This window comes from Platichthys flesus, chromosome 15 (assembly GCF_949316205.1).
Source record: "Platichthys flesus chromosome 15, fPlaFle2.1, whole genome shotgun sequence".
Classification (NCBI taxonomy): domain Eukaryota; kingdom Metazoa; phylum Chordata; class Actinopteri; order Pleuronectiformes; family Pleuronectidae; genus Platichthys; species Platichthys flesus.
In genome coordinates, this window is record NC_084959.1 from 1,148,719 (window position 1) to 1,168,808 (window position 20,090).

A 20,090-nucleotide genomic window follows, 5' to 3' on the forward strand; every position below is an offset into this window, starting at 1 on the left:
TGACTTCACTTCCTCCTCCGTGTGATTGCAGAGAGAAGATGGCGTTCTTCACACGAGGGCGGAGCAGCATCCCCGACCTGCCGGCCGACAGCGTGTAGAGAAGCATTTCAAAGTACCCCCCCACCACCACCACCACCCCCCAGTCTCAACCTGCTGTTCCCACAAATGAAGCAAATGTTTGGCGGTGTTATGAAGAATTAAAAAATATATATATAATATGTTTTAGTAGAAAAACAGACAAAAAAACGTGAAGAAACCGATTTTTAAAGCGTGTTTCTACTGCGGATAGTGTTCATTTGTAAATTAGTGACGGCACTGCTTTCGTTTTTATTTCCCTCTCTTCATGTCTTTGAGTTTCTGTGACTAACAGGATGTTTAAAGACTTTTAAATCATTCCAGCACAAAGTCACTCAGCTACGTACAAAGAGCTTTGTACGGAAACAGCACATTTAAACATAAAGAGCCAACTTCATGTTTATCGGAAGCACAAAATGAAATCAGACGACGGTACTACAGGAAAAAACTTCGGCTGGTGATAAAACTAGAATGAATATCTGCTCTTTAGTGATATTTGATACTTAAAATCACGTGTTTTTGTACTTTATACTCAGACAAACGTACGAGCACACTTTGATTTTCCTTTTTTAGAACTTTGTTTGTTTTTATTGTTTTTCCTCACCACTCGTGAACATGGATGTTTCCTAAGACTTAAATCTTTAATATTGTTTCACGTCAAAACCCTTTTTTACACGATTTAACACGAAGTCAGAGTCTGAAGTAAAATCTCTGTTTGTTCGCATCTCGTACTCACGCAGTTGTTCTCGTCTTCCCTCTTCACTTGGTGTTTACTGACCCCTGGTGGTCGAGACACTGGTCATTTCTAACCAAATCCATGAGGACTGAAACCTTAAGAATTATAACTTGAATATTTCCAAACCCAACACAGTCATGGGGTCGACCTCCTGACGCTGGTCTGAGGTGCAAGGCAGCGTGTCGTCAGCCAAACGTCGGATTCACTCTTTACTTCACGATAACTCGGAGAAGGAAACTTTGTTAAACCAACTGGATCTGAGGTGAAAAGTGTCACGATGGTCACACACACACACACAGACACACACTCATGGAGGTGTAGAAACCGCACTAACACTCAGGTAGTTGATCGGATAGTCTGCACTTTAACACAAAACGTACTGGAATGATGATTGTTGTTGTTGTTGAAACACACAGGAAGTGAAGATCCAATGTATTTTTGATGACTGTGAACTTCTTATTGATTCTTTGATTGTTTGACTGGAAGTGACTAAACCCCGCCCCCTTCACGAGAGCTCACCAGCAGCCAATAGGAAGACAGACGTCGTCCTGAGCTTCAATCTGAATGGCTGGATAAAATATTGTCTGCCCTGATGAGAACTGTTTTATCAGGTTTATATAATTTTGATGTTTTCCCTGTGAAACTGGATATTTGAGACACGTATCTGCGTCTCTTAGAACTGGACGTTAACACGGTGCCCAGCTAAACTATCGATATTATGGATTTGGATCATAATTCTATTGTTCACACTCAACTGAGAAAATAGTGGAGCTGCTGGAGATCATGATATCTGCTTCAGGAGTAGGATACTGAAATGTTTAATTAAAAATCTTTTCTGATAAATAAATATGTCCATCTTGCTTTTACAGCTTGTTCAGATGCCCCCAAGTGGCCAACATTTAAATGACAGGAAATTTGAATTTGTACTTTTTGTTGTTTCATGACAATTAATTAGAGGTATTTATAAATGCCAATAACAGGGACATACAGTACAAATAAATAAATAAATCTAAATAAAAAACACTTAGAAAAGAAGCAAAACAGCTGATCTCGATGATGCAGTTCCCAAAACATACAAAAATGTTCGAGGGAAGGATTTAGAGAAAAGTTTACAAATTTAAGAATTCCTCAAGTTACTTTCTCCGGTGAACAAACTCCTCGTTTATCAATTTATTCCCCGACTGTTTCAAAAGAATTTCCATTTATTATATCTGAGGCCATGACACTTCTGCTCCGCCCACGTGACACGAGCATGCGGATCCATCGCCGTCTTTCTGTTCCCGATGTGAACTCGAACGTTGCTGACAGGAATCCAGATGCTGCTGTCCTCCTCATTCCAGATGTGTCTTATTTGGACTGTTTGCAGAAACGCAGCAGCTTTGAAAAAGAGAGAATACGAATTTAAAGATCTCAGAATCATGTTAATCATCTGTTGCCTTCTATTCTTTAAAAGACCAACGGAGGACGATTGGATTTTGACCTTTTAAAATTGTCTCTACTTCCTGTTTCCTTCTTTTTACGTCCCTCTCAAAAACAGACTTGATTTTACGATAAATAAATTCTGAAAAAAAGGACGATTGATTGTTTCACCACATTCAGGTAGAAGTAGGAATATTTTTGCACAAACGTCTATGAAAATACTACGTATCCTACAAGTTCATGATAATCACACAACACTATGAAATTATTCACGTGTAGCTGAATGAAACGCTGAGAGGACGATAACGACCGGGCTGCGTTCACATCGTAGGAAGTTCAACGTAATCAGGATATCGATGTGAGATCAGTCTGAACAGTCGATCAGTATCAGATCAACACCAAAGATTTAACAACTCGTGTTCACGCTGAAACAACAGGCTCCTGGAGTCGTGGTCGTCTGACGCTCACGAGTCTCGTGTGTTTTCATCAACTGGTCGGGAGCGACAGACTTTTCTCAGCAACAATGAAGAAATGTTAGCATTTAGCGAAAAATCCTCATCTTCCACTTAAGTAATAATCAGACGAAACATGGGAGCAAAAGGGCAATTCAAAAGTTACGTCAATTTAGATCCGACTGTTCAGACTGAGATCACGTGAAAGTGTTGGAGTCACATGAGTGCCCCCTGCTGGTGAACCCAGCCCCCTGCTGGTGAACGCAGCCCCCTGCTGCCCCCTGCTGGTGAACGCAGCCTCGTGCAAGTTATTCGTGAAACACTGTGAAATGAGTGAAAGTCTACAGAGTCGTGAAGGTGCCTTCAGAGAGTACGGAAGATGATCAGGGCCGTATTCAATTTATTTTTAAATTCTTTCAGAATTGTATTTTCCGTATCTTTTCATCTTCCGTAGGGCGCAACAACTCAAACGTTTTCGTTCCTTTTTTATTTCCTGTTTTCTTCTTTTATTTCATCTCGTGCCCAAACAACCATCTGACGCAGAGAAGCTGAACCTGTGGAGAAACGTTTGTGTTCATTTTCTTAATGTACGGTTTATTTTGTATTTTCCTCCACGTGTAGACGCAGTAGATTTGAGTTATAGAACTTTTTGTCGCCGTCTGTGTCGTTAAAATCCACTTTGTCATGATCGAATGTGGTTTCACCTTTAAAACATTAAAAGACTTGTTTATCAGAAAGGTCTGGATGAAGGAATGTAGGTTTTTATTTTGACAAATCATGATCTTTGAGAAAATAAAACAAAGGCTGTTCGTCACATGATTATTTTTTCATCGTGTAGGTTGTGATTTAATTTCCTTTTGAAGTTCAAGTGTATTTTTTCCTTGTGTAATGATTTTTTTTTGTATTCTAATGAATCTGTTTGTGTTGCGACTGGTGCCGAAGCTGGAGACGTGCACGGAGGCGGCTCGAGGAACAGGCAGCATGTATTTATTGCACTTTTGTGATTTGGGTGTGCTTTTCCTGTTTTTGTTTTTTCTTTTCATCGAGAGAGTTCTGAAAAGCTGTGAATTTTATTCTCGGACACTGTTCTGTCGACCAGAGTTGTAAATATTTCACCAGCACAAAAAAAAAACGACGATATGTTTTGTAGTTTCACAACAAATAAAAAAAAGGAAAGTTCTTCTCTTCTATTTGAACGTGTGTGTTTTTTATTGTATCTTCTCAAAAACGTTTAAAATGAAATGTTGAACATTTATAACAAAAGAAATAGAAAAACAAAGGTAAACAGAGTAGAGTTTGACACAAGATGGAGGATGAGGGACACAGCAGGAGCTTTGTGGCCCCTGAGGGTCTGTGTCACTTTTAAATATGTTTTTATTTTAGTAATTTAATTTTTGACAGTTTGGTACATGAGGATAAAGGCTTTCAACTCGATAGTACTCTATTCTATTCCGTTCTACTATATTCACTTCAATTTAATTCAATTCTATACTTTTCTGTTCTACTGTATTCTCTCAAATTCTACTCTATTCCATTCTGTTATACTCTATTCTGTTCTATGAAGTCTGGTCGCTACCAGCCTCCTGCACCAGGTGGCGCTGGTCTCATTGTAGACGTGTTTAACTGAGGCTATTTGACTCCACGAAGAAGATTAGACCCGGAAGACTAAATCAACTTTGAACTTCTTCCTCTCGCCTGAGTTTCATCAGCCACGAGACTCTTCCTCTCCCTGTTCTTCCTCCTCTTCCTCCTCCACCAGCAGCGGACCAGTCTCTCCCCGGTGCGTGGACCATGTCAGACCCAGTGAGCAGCTGCACCGCCCGGCTCCAGCTCCAGGTACCGGCCGCTCTCCGTGGCTCAGTTTGATTTATGAATGAATCTTTGTTATTATTATTATTATTATTATTATTGGTTGACTTGTTGTTTCTGTGTCGAACTTTCTAAAAGACGTCAGTGATGTTATGGAGTGTAGAAGTTCTGTGACTGCACTGGCTCCGGATCAGTTCTTATTTAATATTTACATTTATCAGTGTCAGATTTATTTACAATCTTTATAAAGTAAATCAATCACTGACTAAATTGTTATTATTCTTTATGATAACTTGACTAATCTCTTCTCATAATTCATAACTGAAGACCTTTGAAATCAGAGAATATTAAACATTTGATGCTTTTACTTTTTCAACAGTGACAAAAGTCAGTTTCCTTTGTTATTAAATTTTTGTAAGAAGTTAAATATTCAAGTGTTGGATTAAATATGTTTGGAGAATCTCAGAACCCTTATGGACGTCACTTGGCTCCTGTTGTTTATGAAGGAAATATTAATTTGAGATGAACACTAACGTGATAATCTCCCTTTAACTCTAAACTCTGTCAAACTTCAGTAGAAATGAATTAAAATCATTAGTTATACAATGGAAAATAGATTTTAAAGTTCATTTAGATGTGTCTTGACTCTTTGTCGCTTCATGAAGTGACGATGGAACTTTCCGTTTCATTTTGATTCACTCAGATTCCCAGAAACGATTTATGGAAAAATTTGTTATCAGAGTATTTCCTCTTCACAGACAAGCCTGTGGATGATTAACACATATTTCATTTCTGTTTACTCCGATTTTTAAACTCTAAACGTTAATCATTAAGCTGATATTATCCTTCTGCTCTATCTTTGTCTTGGAGGATAATTATGTCCATGAAGTGTTAATAAGTACAACTCATTTGGGGCTTTGTTTCATATTTCTTACTGAGTTACTTATTGACGGTTCCATATTTTCATTGTTCCACTGATGTAAAGACAAACGTCCCAGGTTAACGTTGATCCTGGCAAAGCTTTAATGAGCAGACTCTTGTGAGTGAAGCTCTGAGGCTGTGATCAGGTGTTTCTGGATCTTTATAGATGGAATGTGTCAGATGATGCAATCCTCTGAAAGTGAAACTCATGTTTTTCATCACAGGTTCAGATCTCACTTAACTTAGAGTTTCACTTTGACGAGAGTTAGATCATAACAACCTCTTTGCCTCCTGTTGTTCCTTTGACACTGATATACGTTTACCTGAGTTTTAAAACTGAATATGAATCTTGTTTCTTCTTCTCTGTTCATGTATTCATTGTTGTTTTCAGGAGCAGGAGATCCGAACCCTCTCTGCAGAGATCGAGAGTCTGAAGAATCCTCAGAGCCTGAGTCCGTCTCCACATCTGGAACAGCTGCGGGACGAAAACACCAAACTGAAATACCGACTCAACATCCTGAAGAGGGTGAGACAGGAGAGGAGTGGGGGGGGGGGGGGGGTGTCATCATCTCTATTTACATTAAAAAGATGATTATCAGAGATGTAATAATCGTCTTCTGTTCGTTTGTCTGAGCAGTTCCATGATCGTGTTGTTGTTTCAGAACCTTCAGGCCGAGCGGAGTCACTGCAGCAAACACATGATGAACGTCAACCTGCTGCTGCAGGACGTGTTCGGGGACGCCATCAGAGCTTCCTGTCCCGAGCTGGACAACCCGCCGCTCGTCGTCACGCCCAACCAGCAGGCCAAGTTCGGAGACTACCAGTGTAACAGCGCCATGGCCATGGCTCAGGTGAGAGGCTGAACTGGTTTACTATCTGAACTGGTGAACTATCTGGACTGGTTTACTATCTGAACTGGTTTACTATCTGAACTGGTTTACTATCTGAACCGGTTTACTATCTGGACTGGTTTACTATTTGAACCGGTTTACTATCTGGACTGGTTTACTATCTGAACCGGTTTACTATCTGAACCGGTTTACTATCTGAACCGGTTTACTATCTGAACCGGTTTACTATCTGGACTGGTTTATTATCTGAACCGGTTTACTATCTGAACCGGTTTACTATCTGAACTGGTTTACTATCTGAACTGGTTTACTATCTGGACTGGTTTACTATCTGAACCGGTTTACTATCTGAACTGGTTTACTATCTGAACTGGTTTACTATCTGACATCTGAGGAAATCACTCTGAAAACTAAATAAACAAATAAAAAAGTTCTTAAATTCTGGTAAAAACAATTTTAAGTTTAAAAAAAACTATTTTGAATTGTTTTCTCTCTGGAGATTAAATGAATTAGTTTTGATAAAAGTCATTTTTCTGTCGTTCAGATGTTGAAGGCGAAAGGAATCAAAATCAGCCCGAGGGAAATCGCAGAGAGGATCATCCAGAACCTTCCAGAAAACGACCTCATCCAGAAAACTGAGATCGCAGGACCAGGTAATAATTATGATATAATAATATTCTGCCCCCCTCGTCCTTGTTCTCCTCCTCGTCCTTGTTCTCCTCCTCGTCCTCCTCCACGTCCTCCTCCTCGTCCTTGTTCTCCTCCTCGTCCTCTTCCTCGTTCTCCTCCTCTTTCTCCTCCATGTTCTCCTCCTCCTCCACGTTCTCCTCCTCGTTCTCCTCCTCGTCCTCGTCCTCGTTCTCCTCCACGTTCTCCTCCTCGTCCTCGTTCTCCTCCTCGTCCTCTTCCTCGTTCTCCTCCTCGTCCTCGTTCTCCTCCTCGTCCTCCCTCTGACGTGTCCCGTGTCTCCAGGTTTCATCAACGTCCACCTGAAGAGGACGTTTGTGTCCAAGCTGCTGAGCAACCTGCTGCTGAACGGAGTCCAGCCGCCCCCCCTCGCCTCCAAGAAGAAGGTTCGTCACATGATCCATTCGACCTCATCACAAACCAGATCGGATCTTTTTCATTCTTCAAACATTTTAGTTTTAAACCAAAAACGACAAAACTAAGAATCTTAGTAAATTCTTCTCTGTTGTTATTGCTGCTGTTGTTGTTGTTGTTGTTCTTAGTGGAATCCTTTGTGTTGTGGTTCAGGTGGTGGTGGACTTCTCGTCTCCTAACATCGCCAAAGAGATGCACGTGGGTCACCTGCGCTCCACCATCATCGGGGACAGCATGTGTCGGATGTTCGAGTTCCTCGGCTACGACGTCCTCAGGTCAGTTCACTGTGATGTCACAGTGCTAAGCTAAGCTAAGCTAAGCTAAGCTAAGCTAATACTCTGCATCCTCTGTTAGCAGATGGGACATGAACCAAATGAGAAAATCGAAGTAGACGTTAAATAAATGTTTGTCGAGGATGGATTCTGTTAAAGTTTGGATTTTAAAAATCATTTAATGATATTAAAAACGGGCTGAGAGACCCTGATTGACAGCTGAGGCTGACTCCTGATTGGTTGAGCATGTTTGGGCGGGACCTGGACCTGGAACTGGATTGAAGCCAACAGAAAAGTCCTGCATGACCAACATCTCAGGAGTTCAGAGCCCAGCAGGACGTCTGGTCTTCAGTCGTAGGACCAAGTGTTCAGGCTCCAGGTGTTCAGGCTCCAGGTGATCAGGGCCCAGGTGTTCAGGCTCCAGGTGTTCAGGCTCTAGGTGTTCAGGCTCCAGGTGTTCAGGCTCCAGGTGTTCAGGCTCTAGGTGTTCAGGCTCCAGGTGTTCAGGCTCCAGGTGTTCAGGCTCCAGGTGTTCAGGCTCTAGGTGTTCAGGCTCCAGGTGTTCAGGCTCCAGTTTGATGCACAGGTGACGAGTTGCGTCTCATTTCTTAAAACCTGAGCCTCAGATGTGAAAGTCTTTGACTTGCAGGTTGAACCACGTGGGCGACTGGGGGACTCAGTTCGGGATGTTGATCGCTCACCTGCAGGACAAGTTCCCAGACTACCTGACTTCCTCCCCGCCCATCAGTGACCTGCAGGCCTTCTACAAGGTCAGTGTCCGTCTCTGTCTCTGTCTCTAACAAAAACAATCTGCTGGTCGCCCATTTATTGTTCTCTGTCCCCCTCTCACCTCCTCCTCCTCCTCCTCCTCCTCCTCCTCCTCCTCCTCTGGTCCTCAGGAGTCAAAGAAGCGTTTTGACGAAGAGGAGGACTTTAAGAAACGAGCGTATCAGTGTGTCGTCCGGCTGCAGAGCAAAGAGCCGGACTTCATCAAAGGCTGGAACCTCATCTGTGACGTCTCCAGGAAAGGTAAAAGACATAAACACACTTATGATACCATATAACGTGTTTTTATATCTGATATTTAATAATTTAAAAGTCTCAGAACAACGTCTGAAGGGTTTCTTCTTGCCGTGTGTTTCAGAGTTTCAGAGAGTTTACAACTGTCTGGACATCCAGATCATCGAGAGAGGGGAGTCGTTCTACCAGGACATGATGACCAAGGTGGTGAAGGAGTTTGAGGGGAAAGGTCAGTGTGCAAGAGGTCAAAGGTCACATGGGAGGGGTGGGTCTTAATTTGAATCAATTTGTATCCATGTTTAATTAAAAAAAAACTTTCATGGCTCTAATCAAATAAAACATGGAAACTAAAAACTTTCGTTCGACTTACTAGAGATTTTTTTCCCCTTGGTGATATTTACATTTGTGTTTTATTTTTAAGATAATTAAAAAATGGCGTTTGAATAATTTTTGTATGAATGATACTTTGATCTCCTTCCTCAAACTGTGTCCTGCAGTAAACTCATTGCACCACTAGGGGGCAGGCTTGTATAATAAATCACTCCTCCCTCTTCCTTTCTGTCCATTAAGGTTCTTCTCCTCTTTTGTGTTTTTCCCTCTTTTCCTCTCAATTCCCTTGTTTTCATCTCTTTCTTACTTTGTTATCTCTTCTTCTTTTTCTTCTTCATCTTCATCTTCTTCTTCTTCTTCTTCTACTTCTTCGTCTTCTTCCTCATCCAATCAAACACACATCCATCCTCTTCTTCTTCTTCTTCTTCTTCTTCTTCTTCCTCTTCCAATCCAACACTCATCCACCTCTTCCTCTTGTTTCTCGACCTCAGGCCTGTCCCAGTTGGACGAGGGTCGTACCATCGTCTTCGCCCCGGGTCAGTCCGTCCCCCTCACCATCGTGAAGTCGGACGGCGGCTTCACGTACGACACGTCCGACCTCGCCGCCCTGCGCCAGCGGCTCTTTGACGAGAAGGCCGACATCATCATCTACGTGACGGACAGCGGGCAGGTGAGTGGCGAGAGGGGGAGGAGCTTCAAACACAATGAAACTACAACATCCCAGACGCAAACGTCCATTTTGTTCCTTGTGGACTTCCATGGAAACAATCAGTGGAGTCGCCCTCTGCTGGTCATTACACAGATTACAGGTGTCATGGACTTTCGTGTTGGCTTCATGCTCTGGACCCGGCGTCCATGTTTACAGACAGACTCTGATGTCCTTGTGTGTGTCTGTGTGTGTGTGTGTGTGTCTGTGTGTGTCTGTGTGTGTCTGTGTGTGTGTGTGTGTTCTTCCTCTTCCAGGCCACACACTTCCAGTTGGTGTTTGCTGCGGCGCAGATGATTGGCTGGTACGACCCTCAGGTGACCCGAGTGGAGCACGCAGGCTTCGGAGTGGTGCTGGGAGAGGACAAGTGAGTTCACACACACAGAGACACACACAGACACACACAGACACACACAGACACACACACAACTCTTTACGCTTGTCCACATTCTTTAATCGTCCACTGGGAGTCGAACCCTCGTCCTCCGACCGAGGACGTGAACGATGAGAACAAACGTTTGAAGCGATTCAGATCCACACTGGCTTTGAGCTGATTTGGTTTGACAGCTACATCCAAACGTGACATTCTCAGAACATCCGTCATGTTTCTGCCTTTTAACATCAACAACTCTTTGAATTTAAAATCAACTGCGTCTGGAAACACGAGCTCTGTCGTCGTCTTCTCAGATCTTTGAAATAACAAACGCTTCGTGTGTATGTTCTTCTTTTAAATTGATTTGTTTTTAAGTTTATTTCTCTCCCTAAGAAGTAAGTTGACGTATTTCCTTGTCCTCTCTGAGTCTGTGATTCGGACCCTGAAGACCATGGAACATGTTAATCCATGAATCCAGCAGTTCAGAGGATGAGGCTAACACAGGACGCTGATAGAGTTCAGACTAACGTTTATAGTTTCTACTAATTCCACAAACATCTGTACAGCTGCTGTCAGGCGGAGGTCAGCTGTGGAAGCGTCTCACGTGGGACTCGTGTCTCACAAACCTTTCCTTGTTCGATGGTAAATCAGCAGCAGTGTGGTTTACTCTTCCTCGTGCCCTTGTCCTCCTCCTTCGTCTCATCCTCATCAGTTTTTAATGTTGCGGTGATAAAAGCAGTGGTTTCCCTCCTCGCTGAGTTTGTACTCGCTGTTAGTTTTTATTTTCATAATCAGTTCTGACTGTGTGGCCGGTGGCTGCACAGACTCTTTGAGGTTTTCTGTCTCACTGAAGAGGAGGAGGAGGAGGAAGAGGAAGAGGAGGAGGAGGAGGAGGAGGAGGAGGGTTGGACGTTAAGCGACGCAGAGGCCAGAACTAAGTGCTGCTAAACGCCGCACACTAACCTGAGGGGGCGTCAATTGGCCCCACAATGTTTGCTCTCCTTTAAACTCCATTAGAAATTTATCATGCTGTTTTCATAATCACTCAACCAGACAATAAGAGCTTAACACAGCCACGGGGGGGGGGGGGGGGGGGGGCTTAGAGAGACGAGTAAACATGGAAGGGGGGGGTTATTAAATTTGTGTCTCATGTTCTGCTCGTGTGATTTACTCGTACAAACATCTCACCCCCGAGGCGTCGACAGAAATAGTATTTAGTCTTTGTGTTAATTGTTGTGGACAGAAAGTCGTGGAAACTTGTGTTCGGGGACATCGACGCCGTCCCTCAGGACAAACGTCCCCGAGCGCAGAGCGTGTCCTCTTGGATCAGGTGTCCAGCTCCTCCAGGGCGAGTTGAGGTGAACCGATTGTTTTGCCGTCCTGATGTGTGTCGTTTCCTCGGGGACAGGAAGAAGTTTAAGACGCGGTCAGGAGACACGGTGCGGCTGATGGACCTGCTGGACGAGGGACTGAAGAGGTCCATGGACAAACTGAAGGACAAAGAGAGAGACAAGGTGAGAGGACATCTCTTAGTTCAATGGTTTGATCTCCTGTCCTGAATCTCTCTGATGAACCAGGGGGCGATTTGTGGTTGTTGTCGTCTTTCAGGGACAAAAGACACACAATATGAGTTGTTCACCATGAGGAGGTTTCACACTTTGATTTAAAGTTCTTACTCTTCAGATCAAGTTAAAAAAACTCAGCCTTTAACTCACATTTAATAATAATGAAAGATTTATCCTGATAATCATATTTTGTATCCATGTGTAAATGAATATTAACAATAATTTAACAATGATTTATCTAAAAATCTCAGGCCGTTAGAAAAGTTTAAACCTGGAGACCGAGCCAAACTCAAACTACTTTTAAGAGTGTGAAGACTTTAGGGAAGAAGAGAGAAACTAACTTTGTTAAGAGATGTTTGGGCCGACAGAGAAAAGTACAGACGTTCATGTTCCCCAGGGGATGAACCTGACTGACTCTCATCCTGCGTCATGATACACGATGAACAACAGGACGAGAACATAAGAGAATAAAAGGTTTTTCAGTTTATCACTGACCCGACACTCTGCAGCCGCTCGTCAACCTGAAGAGATTTAAATTGGTAGAAATGAACTTGTTTTCTTTGGAGAATGAGTCGAAGGGTAAAACAGAAACATGGAGGCCGGCTGCAGCTCCTCATGTTTCTGCTGCTAAACGTTTCCATGCTTCACGAGTCCTGACTGAAGGATTCACTTTAAATGAAAACACTGTTTTTATTAGTTAATGCTTCAGACTGTGGAACGTGCCTGCTCCTCTGGAACCTTCGGGCAGAACCGCTCCTCAGCGCCTCCGCTGGAATCGTCTCTGGCAGAATATCAAACATTATTTCAGCTCATGTCAGAATCAGGTCACATCCATACTCCCTGTGAAATGTTTAATGTTTGATAAGCAGCCGTTTAGTCCAGAGAGCAGCTCGTTATGTCTGCTCTGGACTCGGCCTGACGAGGAGTCTTCTCCCTCTGCTGCCGCCGTTACTGCTCCTCCTCTGCTTCTCCTCTGCTCCTCCTCTCCTCTGCTCCTCCTCTCCTCTGCTCCTCCTCTCCTCTGCTCCTCCTCTCCTCTGCTCCTCCTCTCCTCTGCTCCTCCTCTCCACCGCTCCTCCTCTGCTCCTCCTCTGCTCCTCCTCTCCTCCTCCTCTCCACTGCTCCTCCTCTGCTCCTCCTCTGCTCCTCCTCTCCTCTACTCCTCCTCTCCACCGCTCCTCCTCTGCTCCTCCTCTGCTCCTCCTCTCCACTGCTCCTCCACTGCTCCTCCTCTGCTCCTCCTCTCCACCGCTCCTCCTCTGCTCCCCCTCTGCTCCCCCTCTGCTCCTCCTCTGCTCCTCCTCTCCACTGCTCCTCCTCTGCTCCTCCTCTGCTCCTCCTCTGTTCCTCCTCTCCACTGTTCCTCCTCTTCACTGCTCCTCCACTGCTCCTCCTCTGCTCCTCCTCTGCTCCTCCTCTCCACCGCTCCTCCTCTGCTCCTCCTCTCCTCTACTCCTCCTCTCCACCGCTCCTCCTCTGCTCCTCCTCTGCTCCTCCTCTCCACTGCTCCTCCACTGCTCCTCCTCTGCTCTTCCTCTCCACTGCTCCTCCTCTGCTCCTCCTCTGCTCCTCCTCTGCTCCTCCTCTCCACTGCTCCTCCACTGCTCCTCCTCTGCTCCTCCTCTGCTCCTCCTCTCCACTGCTCCTCCTCTCCTCCTCCTCTGCTCCTCCTCTCCCCTGCTCCTCCTCTGCTCCTCCTCTGCTCCTCCTCTTTTCCTCCTCTGCTCCTCCTCTCCTCTGCTCCTCCTCTCCTGTGTGGACGTCTCGTCCTTATTCTTCCTCTGTCTTTTCATCATGTGAAACATCTTTCTCACAACATTATTCTTGGATCTGCAGCCGGCACTTTATTGTTCCATCGCTGAAAAACGATTAGTATCCGAGTGACACTTAGTTCAAGTCACTGCAGAGTCTTGACGTCACGTTGCAGGAGAAGTTTGTCAGGTTTTGTTTTCATTTGACTTTTGCCTCCATTTAATATGAAGAAGATCTGATTCGTCCTTTTACAACAGCTAACCACTCGTCTAAACACTGATGGCTCCAGAGTCTGTTCAGTCGGCAGCTGAGGACAAAGAGAAGAAAGTACAAGTTGCTCTGGTTCACGACCCACAAGCCTCAAAGCTCCAACGTTCCCCTAGTGTCAGAGTAAAGATAAAACATAATGTGTTAATCTGCTAAATGCCTCTGGAGGCTGCGTTTACATTCTGTCTCCCGGTGAGTGGAAGGACACATTTGAAGGAGCCTTCCTCAGCCAGGGACCAACAGTCGGGTCCTTCCGGGGACCAACTGTCCCAGGATTCATCTCCTGCCACTGATGAAGCTGAAGAGCCAATCAGCAGCTCCCTCTCTGACCTGAAACATGTTTTCTTTCTTGAGACACAGCTTCTCTGGACTTCTGTGTCTCTGAGACGGATCCAGTTCTGTCCGTCCCCGATGTGTCCAGGTGCTTACATACTGGTTTCCCTGTTTGCTGTGGTTCCCACTGATGAGAAGGCCGCAGGTCGGAGACAAACCGTGAACTGTGTTGACCTTTGTGACCTTGTGTGTCTGCACCTGCTGAGCTAGAGATGAAAAGACATGAAGACACGTTTACAGCTTTAGATGAAAATGTCCTTTGTGGCCCTTTGGCCTTTTCCTGGAGACGGTGAGGGACGGGGGCAACACTGGAAACTCCACAGACAAGAACATTGTATTATTTTAATCTTTTAATCTCCTGGTCCCACTGGTTCCAGTTGGTGTGGTCTCCGGCTCTTCCCCTCCCTCCCAGCACCTGATCCTCTGTTGTCTCCTCACACGTCTCTCAGCCTCTTGTGTCTCCAGCCTGTGAGTGGAGCTGTGTGTCTCTGGAACCAGATCTCTGACCTGGTTAAGTTCTGCGTGGAGCACAGTCACTGACTTCCAGTTGAACTGTGAGGATTTTGATGCTGAGACGCTCGTGAGGAGCCGGTGCCAGCGAGCCTCCCTCTGGACCCTCTGGCACTTTGCTCTCTGTCTGGGTCGGTGCCCACGTCTACCATCTGCTAACCCCCCCGCCTCATTAAAACAAACCTCCGTGAACTGGCGCTGCTCCGGCGCCTCGGCTGCTGTGAACACTTGTTTTCTACTATTCTGTTGTTTTCAGATCGGTTCTCTCTCTCCACTCTTTGGTCCGTCTGACTTTTATTTATTCTACTTTCAGAATTAATCTGTTTCAGTGTCATGTTGTGTCGCTGCTTGACCTCTTTGATCCCTGTGACCTCTGTCTGTGACCTCTGTCTGTGACCTCTGTCCGTGACCTCTGGCACTTGGCATCGCAACATTTCTGAATTTGACTTATTAAATGTTTGCCACTGCATAAATAATCTAAAAGGAAACCTAAGTGCAACAACCTTGCTATTATGGAGGACCATACATGACATAAGTAAAAATAAATAAATAAATAAATGTATAAATAAATACAGAAATAAATAAATAAATGAATAAATAAAAATGGAAATAAATAAATAAATACAGAAATAAATAAATAAATATGTTAATACCAAAAGAAATGTCAAAAGAAATGTCTTAAATATATTTTAACATTTATTTTTTCCCTGATACATTTCCTTTGCATTTGCAGTGTCCTTATGCTAATGAGAAAGGCGGGCCTAACCGCAGTCTCATGCAGGATTGGTCACAGGAGTGTAATGATCCAGCCCTACTACTTCTGCCTTTCAATGCTGGTGTCCAGTAGCTGTTTGCAGCGTTGAGCCAGTTCACACTTAAAATGAACTAGTTCAAGTTCAGAGGGTTAGTTAAGGTTATTTTTTATTTGGATGATTTAGGTGTCAGTAGTCCTGACTGTGAGCGTCACGTCTCGTGTTGTAATGAGCACAAGGAGCGAGCCGAGAGGAGGAGGAAACAGAAACTCCAGCTCGTTACAAACCACCTGCCGCCTCTGCTGTGATCATGAAGCCGCTGATCTCTGAGCAGATGTGACCAGAGAAACTCTGTGTTTCCACTGTTTCCACTGTTCCACAGAGCCACTAACTGGCTGTTGCACGGTGAAGAGATAAAGTCTCAGTCACTGCCCGTGTCTCTGAGCGAGTGTGTGACGGAGCGCAGGGGCTGTGTGTGTGTGTGTAGCTCAGTTGACCAATCCTGCTCGAGACTGAGGTTAGGCCCGCCTTTCTCATTAGCATAAGGACACTGAAATGTGGAAATAAATAAATGTGGAAATAAATAAAAGTTGCAATAAAAGTGGAAATAAATAAATAAATGTGGAAATAAGTTTAAGACATTGATTTATTTAATTCTGCATTTATTTCCATATTTATTTATTTATTTCCACATTTATTCCAACTTTTATTTTTCGATTTCAGTGTCCTTATGCTAATGAGAAAGGCGGGCCTAACCTCAGTCTCGAGCAGGATTGGTCAACTGAGCTACACACACACAGCCCCTGCGCTGTGCCACACACTCGCTCAGAGACACTCGCAGTGACTGAGACTTTATCTCTTCACCGTGCAACAGCCAGTTAGTGACTCTGTGGAACAGTGGAAACAGTGGAAACACAGAGTTTCTCTGGTCACATCTGCTCAGAGATCAGCGGCTTCATGATCACAGCAGAAGCTGCAGGTGGTTTGTACCGAGCTGGAGTTTCTGTTTCCTCCTCCTCCTCTCGGCTCGCTCCTTGTGCTCAGTACAACACGAGACGTGACGCTCACAGTCAGGACTACTGACAGCTAAATCATCCCAATAAAAAATAACCTTAACTAACCCTCTGAACTTGAACTAGTTCATTTTAAGTGTGAACTGGCTCAACGCTGCAAACAGCTACTGGACACCAGCATTGAAAGGCAGAAGTAGTAGGGCTGGATCATTACACTCCTGTGACCAATCCTGCATGAGACTGCGGTTAGGCCCGCCTTTCTCATTAGCATAAGGACACTGCAAATGCAAAGGAAATGTATCAGGGAAAAAATAAATGTTAAAATATATTTAAGACATTTCTTTTGACATTTCTTTTGGTATTAACATATTTATTTATTTATTTCTGTATTTATTTATTTATTTCCATTTTTATTTATTCATTTATTTATTTATTTCTGTATTTATTTATACATTTATTTATTTATTTATTTTTACTTATGTCATGTATGGTCCTCCATATGCTATCAGGTGAACATGCATTTGATATTATATACCCTTTATCTATAACTCAAGTTTTATTCAACAGCTCTAACTTCTTCAAGAGTGATGACAAACTTCAGCTCCTCGTCTCTTCTTCAGCTTCAGTTGTTTAGTTTTCTGATCAAATCCCATCATTTAATCTTCGTCACAACCCTCATCTTCCTCTGTTCACTCCCTGTGAGACACAACACGAATACGAATTCAAGTCGAGTCTTAATAAGTTAATTGGATCTGCTTCATAGTTTGTATTAAACTCTCAGCTGATAGGAGCAGGAGGTGCGGAGCCGCCTCCTCTAATGGAAGCTTCAGTTATCAGATGGTTTCAATGCAGTGAAGAGGTTTCATGTTAAGAGGGTGACCTTTGAACCTTCTATCAACCGAAGCCCGACTGTCTGTGCAGGTCCTGACCCCGGAGGAGCTGCTCAAGGCCCAGAGGTCCGTGGCGTTCGGATGCATCAAATACGCCGACCTGTCCCACAACCGCATCAACGACTACGTCTTCTCCTTCGACAAGATGCTGGACGACCGGGGCAACACGGCGGCCTACCTGCTCTACGCCCTCACCCGCATCAGGTGAGCGCCACCGCCTGCTCCACCCGGTACGTGAGAACTGCTCCGCACCTCCGTCCACAACCTTCACGCTGTGTTTGTCCTCCCGCAGGTCCATCGCTCGTCTCGCCAACATCGACGAGGCCATGCTGAGGAAAGCAGCCGAGACCACCGAGGTGCTCCTGGACCACGAGAAGGAGTGGAAGCTGGGGAAGTGCATCCTGCGCTTCCCTGAGATCCTCCAGAAGGTCCTGGACGACCTGCTGCTGCACACGCTCTGCGACTTCCTGTACGAGCTCGCCACCACCTTCACCGAGTTCTACGACAGCTGCTACTGCGTGGAGAAGGACCGGCAGACAGGTACCACCGCCTGTCCTGGCTCCCACTGTCTCCACTGAGGGGTCAAAGGTCGTCCACGGCCCGAGGGAGATTCCACCTGCAGAGAGAATCTCCTTCCTCCTGTTCAGATCCATGAGAGGATGAACGGAGTGTGAGCGAACAGCAGAGAGTCGGAGTCAGGGAATCGAACCTTCACGTTCTGTTCATGTTTAAAAACAAGTCAAACTAATCCAGTTCATCAGATCTGTTCTCTCAAGTTGATCCACGTCGGTTTACCAGAACGTTTAGTTGGAAATGATAACGTCCAACGTGCTTCAGCTAATTAACGATCCACCTGTCCAGACGTCAGAGCAGATCTGAGGTCAGCCGCAGACTCAGGAGCTGCTTCACCTGCTGCTTAATGTTTTGTGAATGTCTCTTGGAGTCAGACAAACGTTAAGAGCTTCTCAGTCTCAACTTTAAATTCCTCTCAGAGCTTCAGGACGTCTCAGGATCTAATTTGTGAATAAATAAAAGTGAAATTATAACGTCTGAGTATCAGTTAACATCCGGAGCCTTTAGAGGAAACTCATCAAACTGATGAGACTTTAAAACTGAGACGTGAGTTTGTTCTCATCAGAGCCTCTGCCCCCCCCCCCCCCCCCTCTCGTTCACGCCCCTTTAACGACCCGACCCTCGTGAAGCTGCAGCTTTCCGGCTCGTTGGTTTCTGTTCGATGCCGTCGTCGTGTTAAATGATGGGAGCAGAGTTTTAATGTGCCCCCCCGACCTTTGGCTGTTTGTTGACTTCGTTCTGTTCTTCACCTCCGACTGTTTTCTTCTGTCTCTTTCTTCTCTTCCTTCTTCACCTTTGTCTCATCATTTAGTCTCCTGCTGTTTCTCCTGCTGTTTCATTTCTGTTCATTCTTCCAATCCCTCCTTTGCCCTGATTATATTTCTTCTGCTCTTTGACTTTAAAACCCTTTAATTGATTCTGTATATTATCTTCAACAGCTGCTGATGAATTGTAGAATGTGTGGCACTTTAGTTTAAGAGCTTAAAGTCTTTGTTTCTTCCGTCCGTACAGAATTAGCCTCGAGTGGTTTCATGATCTTCTCGTAAACCTGCTGAGAACCAGACGATGATGAATAACACGTGAATGTGTCCTGTGTGTTTCCAGGGGAGGTGATCAAGGTGAACATGTGGAGGATGCTGCTCTGTGAAGCCACGGCCACCATCATGGCTAAAGGCTTCGAGATCCTGGGCATCAACCCCGTCCACAGGATGTGATGTCACAACAAGACCACACCCACTCCCCCCCGCCTCCACCTCCGTCGGTCCACGTTCACCAGAACACGAGAACTGGACTGAAGCGACCGGACGATGTTCTGTTCCACAGAATCTCCTGTTCACATCACACAAGCTGATTTATTCAACCTGCTGTTAAAGATCTTTTTTATTAAAGAGCTGAGATGAAACCAAACATCCGCAGTCTGATCTCCTCTGTTTGTGAAGCTCAGTTTCTCAGTGACCTTTAACCCTTCGTGATACTTTCCTCCTGATTTCTCTTCTCTTTGTGGAAGAGAAGAAATTAAAATGCATCCGACCGACGTTCAAACTCCTTCACAGGACAAAGGGTCAAGATGCTGTTCATCTGTGAGGAATAGATAAATCTGTAATGTTGTTTACAAACTGAGGTTATACAAACAAACTACTTTTCCACCTGAGGTCTCAAGTAGAGCGGCTCGTTGCAGCTCGTTGAATTTCAGATCAGGAAAACTCTGTTTGCACTTCGGGTCAAAGTTAGTCGGGTTTAATTCTCCCTGTGCTTCCTTCAGAGTGGAGGTCACGTTCCATCCTGGTCTCCAGACCTTTGTGGTTCTTCACTGTCGGGAACAGAGTCTGAATCAAGATGGACGACATGACGGCTCCAACACATCTCCTCCATGTTAGCAGCCGGGACATGGACCAAACTATACACAACAAAGTAGAGGTTAAACAAATGATTTATGTCGATTCAGATCGTTCTTAGTTTCAATAAGATGAAATATAATGACCTGCAGAGACTGAATGATTGACAGATGAGACTGACTCGTGATTGGTTACTTTTCGTACAGTGGGAGGAAGTGGGGACGTTCTTCTCCGAACGTTGGTGTTGACAGAAGTTTGTAAGAAGCTTGAATCACATGTAGAGTTTAAGGTTTGTAGATTTTTAACTCTTGATGGTTTTTCCTTCATCTCAAACTTCCTCCCGGACTCGGACTCACAGGAAGTCGCTCTCAGCCTCAACAGTTCTTTCTCTACCTGCAGCTTCTGTCTCTGTCGCCCTCTGGTGAGAGGAAACCTTCTCAAAGTGGAACGCGTCCATACGATAGAAGAGCTTCAGGAACCATCACAAGTCGTACGGTCACCTCGGGCCCGGTGATCGTTGTCTCCTGAAAACGTG

General features: G+C 44.7%; 2 protein-coding genes across 3 annotated transcripts in view; both read left to right on the forward strand.

Annotated features, from left to right (window-relative positions):
- wwc1 (WW and C2 domain containing 1) overlaps nucleotides 1-3,872 on the forward strand; it is a 28,892-nt gene extending 25,020 nt beyond the window's left edge. For both annotated transcript variants that reach the window (XM_062405638.1, XM_062405639.1), the window contains one exon: nucleotides 32-3,872. In XM_062405638.1, coding sequence (XP_062261622.1) covers nucleotides 32-98 — 67 coding nt within the window. In that variant the 3' untranslated portion in view covers nucleotides 99-3,872. The remainder of the gene's footprint in view (nucleotides 1-31) is intronic.
- A 490-nt stretch (nucleotides 3,873-4,362) lies between these two features.
- rars1 (arginyl-tRNA synthetase 1) lies at nucleotides 4,363-19,127 on the forward strand. The gene is made up of 15 exons (XM_062406376.1): nucleotides 4,363-4,518; nucleotides 5,804-5,938; nucleotides 6,075-6,263; nucleotides 6,808-6,916; nucleotides 7,236-7,336; nucleotides 7,518-7,639; nucleotides 8,286-8,406; nucleotides 8,536-8,665; nucleotides 8,781-8,885; nucleotides 9,478-9,656; nucleotides 9,950-10,059; nucleotides 11,474-11,579; nucleotides 17,179-17,351; nucleotides 17,440-17,687; nucleotides 18,825-19,127. Exons 1-15 carry the CDS (start codon nucleotides 4,474-4,476, stop codon nucleotides 18,932-18,934), a joined length of 1,983 nt encoding a protein of 660 aa, XP_062262360.1. The 5' UTR covers nucleotides 4,363-4,473; the 3' UTR covers nucleotides 18,935-19,127.
- Nucleotides 19,128-20,090: the final 963 nt, after the last annotated feature.